We start from the raw sequence: 3,137 nt of genomic DNA, 5'->3' as shown, positions 1-3,137 counted from the left end.
CCTGATCCCCAGCCCCCCACCACAGCAGTGAGGGTAAATCGGGCGAACGGGGGCGGGGCCTGGGTCGAGGGGCGGGGCGGGGGTGTTCCGTCTCTGCCAGGCCCGCGCCAGCTCCACCTGCCCGACTCCGCTCAGCGCAGCGGCGTCAGCGCAGCTAATGCGCATGCGCCAGCTGTTGCTAAGGCAGCAATACCCTGCGCTGTGGGGGCCCTGCAGGCCGCTCTTCGGTCACGTGACTCGAGGCCAGGGGCCCTGACCGCGTGTGTCCCTGCCGAGGAGCCGTAGCTGCGGACGGAAGCGGAAGGGCGGGACTGCAGCGCTCGCCGTCCAGCAGACGCTCTCTGCCGCGGAGGCCGAGCAGCCTGTGCGCCGCCATGTTCCGGATCGAGGGGCTGGGGCCCAAGGTGGACCCCGAGGAGCTGAAGCGGAAGATGCGGCAGGATGTTCTCAGCTCGGTCCGCACCTTCCTCATCTACGTGGCGCTGCTGCGGATCAGTAGGTGACTCCCCCTCCCCCCGGCTGGCGCGAGCCGCGGCACGTCGGGCCCCCGGCGGCCGCAGCGTGTGTGCCGCGGGAGGGGAGCGCGGCTCGCGCAGGCAGCGTGCCCGGGGCTGGCTGTCGGGCGGTCAGACCGGCGCGGCGCTGGCCCCGGTCCCGGTCCCGGCTGCCGCTGAGCAGCGCACTGAGAGCAGCGCTTGCGGGGCCGGCGTGTGCGTCCCCGAGCCCTGCCCAGAACAAGTGAGGGGTAAGAATGGGGCGGACCAAGAGCTCCGCGGGTGCCTCAGCACGTGCTGCATTTGCCGTGCAGTTGAGTAATTAGCGCTGCTCAGCAAAGCGAAGTGCGACTGCGCGCATCGCAAGCGCGAGCGGTAACGTGCAGTGTCCTCGTACCTACAGGACTTGGAAGTGTATTCGGTCATGAGCTTCTGTGGCTAGGATCCGCCTCAGATCCTTCAGAAGGGCCAGAGAGCACAGCAGCATAATACTAAAAAGGCATTGATGTTACAGGCAATTAGTTGTATTAGGAGCTATTAAATATGTACCAGGAGTGTGTTTGGATGGATGAAGGAATATTTTTACAAGAAGACATGCTATTGACGGCTTTAAAGATGATCTGTAAAAGAAAAAGTAGGTTTCTCCTCCTGTCAGCTTCTGTATCATGTACAAAGGCCTGAGTGGTTTGACATTTTTGCTTTTAAAGTTGTAAAAATAACATACCAGGTTTTATCTTCTCTGATTTTTTGACGGTCTTGTTGGATGCCATGGAAGAAGATTGGAAGTTGCTCGTTCCCTGAAACTGCAACCTGTTCTGTGCAGATGCAGGACTTTGCTTGAAGGATCAGGGCCCTTACCCTTCCCTGACAGGGCAGAAGCACTGAAACTGACACATTTCCTCCAAACTAAGTTAAATAGGCATTAACCCACAAAGCAATTAACAATCTCAATAAAAATTACTCTTCCACGTGCAGGTCTCAACTGCACTAGAAACTTGCTTAGTGGGAGTTTTTTGGCCTTTTTATACTGCAAACATTAACTTATCTTGTTTAGGCCAGCAGAAGCACATTTTTGCTAGTGTAAACTGTGTCTGCACGAGGAAGGTTTGCCAGTATAGATCTATTGTCAGACCCTTTGATGTATACATGGACCAAGTTTCACTTTTTAGCACTGTACGTTCATCATCCTTCCAGAACACTGATTATACAGATCTGAATTTATAATGTAAAAAGCAAGCCAGATCCTTCCAACTTCCAAGCCTTTTGCAGATACCATGAGATGCTAACTGGGGCAATGCTTCCACCCATTTTTCTTCTTTGTGGGTGATCTTTAAAAATCTTGCTTTAAGGTTCTTGCTCAGTTGTTGCTCAGGTTCATGATTTGCTCCATGAATGATCATCAGTTTGTGGATAAATAGCAAGTGGAGTGTCTTTCCTTGTGATAGGCAGAGCACATTGTACGCCTAAACAACTTCTAATGCTGTTTAATTGAACTAAAAATCAAGTTCTTGACTGAATGTTCTCTTTCAGCTCCATACATCTTAAAGAAGTTGGACAATATATGAATACAGAAGAGCTGCAAAGATAACTACATATAAATGCAAAAAGGACTGCTTGCTTTTCTCGGTTAACAAGCAAGGTGCAAAAGGCAGACTCTACATATGGAATGGATCTGAAAATTTCATTTAAACGTATTGGACTTCAGGAGAGCAGTAGCCTAGCTGGAAGGATGGAAAATGGTGGTTATCCTTGTGATTGACTTCAAGTCATGTAATGCTCCCATGTGGCTGCGTATGTTCCTTATTTGTGCTGGTACAGCCCTCATCATGTTTCCAGAAATTGCATTGTACTCCATCCATTTTTTGTAAGAAGTATGAAGTGCAAACAGTTTTTTGTTCTGGAGCTACCTCTAAAATACCACAGTGCTATGGCTGTCAATCTTTCTGAACCTGTCTCAGTGTGAAAAATGAAGTTATTTGGATCCCTAAAGCTGTTAACTTGAATCCAGGTTGCCGATTGATTTTTGGGTTGTGGGTTTTTTTTTAATTAAAGTGGAATGACAATTCTGTGATTTCAGGCATGGTTCTATTGCTTTATTTTTAATAAAATCTGTTACAGTAAAAGACTCATGGGTTCTTTTTTATTCCCATTCCTTTACTAAAGTCCTTTTTCCTAAAAGTGCGTCTCATGTATGGAAACAAAAAAGCAGTCATGTAGCACTTTAAAGACTAACAAAATAATTTTATTAGGTGATGAGCTTTTGTGGGACAGACCCACTTCTTCAGACCACAGGCACACCAGAACAGACTCAATATATAAAGCACAGAGGTCCAAAAATTATCAAGGTTGACAAATCAGAAAAATTGTCATTAAGGTTAGCACATCAGAAGAGCAGAGTGGTGGCAGGAGGGGGCTGTGGGATGAGGAAGCTGAGTTAGATAAAACCAAGTATGTAAAAGAGTCCTTATAATGGGCCAGGTAATTGCTGTCCTGGTTCAAACCACGCGTTAATGTGTCAAATTTGAATACAAATGACAGTTCTAAGCATTTGCTTTGTAAATGGTTGTTAAAGTTCCTTTTCAGTAAAACACAGACTTTCAGATCTTTAACAGAATGGCCCACTCAATTAAAGTGCTGGCTGAC

At 48.0% G+C, this 3,137-nt stretch overlaps 1 protein-coding gene across 1 annotated transcript; it reads left to right on the top strand.

The window, feature by feature from the left end:
• The first annotated feature begins 305 nt into the window (after window positions 1-305).
• Window positions 306-2,617, top strand: TOMM5 (translocase of outer mitochondrial membrane 5). The gene is made up of 2 exons (XM_074993996.1): window positions 306-495; window positions 2,025-2,617. Exons 1-2 carry the CDS (start codon window positions 375-377, stop codon window positions 2,057-2,059), a joined length of 156 nt encoding a protein of 51 aa, XP_074850097.1. The 5' UTR covers window positions 306-374; the 3' UTR covers window positions 2,060-2,617.
• The last annotated feature ends 520 nt before the right edge of the window (window positions 2,618-3,137 follow it).

This window comes from Carettochelys insculpta, chromosome 5 (genome assembly GCF_033958435.1).
Source record: "Carettochelys insculpta isolate YL-2023 chromosome 5, ASM3395843v1, whole genome shotgun sequence".
NCBI lineage: Eukaryota > Metazoa > Chordata > Testudines > Carettochelyidae > Carettochelys > Carettochelys insculpta.
The sequence above is the reverse complement of the archived record's forward strand: the minus strand, read 5'-3'. Positions and strand labels throughout refer to the sequence as shown.

Bases quoted from the DNA above. Each gene is read 5' to 3' on its own strand.
- TOMM5 (XM_074993996.1), top strand. From the start codon at position 375: ATGTTCCGGATCGAGGGGCTGGGGCCCAAGGTGGACCCCGAGGAGCTG. The intron at 496-2,024 runs GTAGGTGACTCC...GTTCTCTTTCAG, and splicing joins CGTGGCGCTGCTGCGGATCA to CTCCATACATCTTAAAGAAG.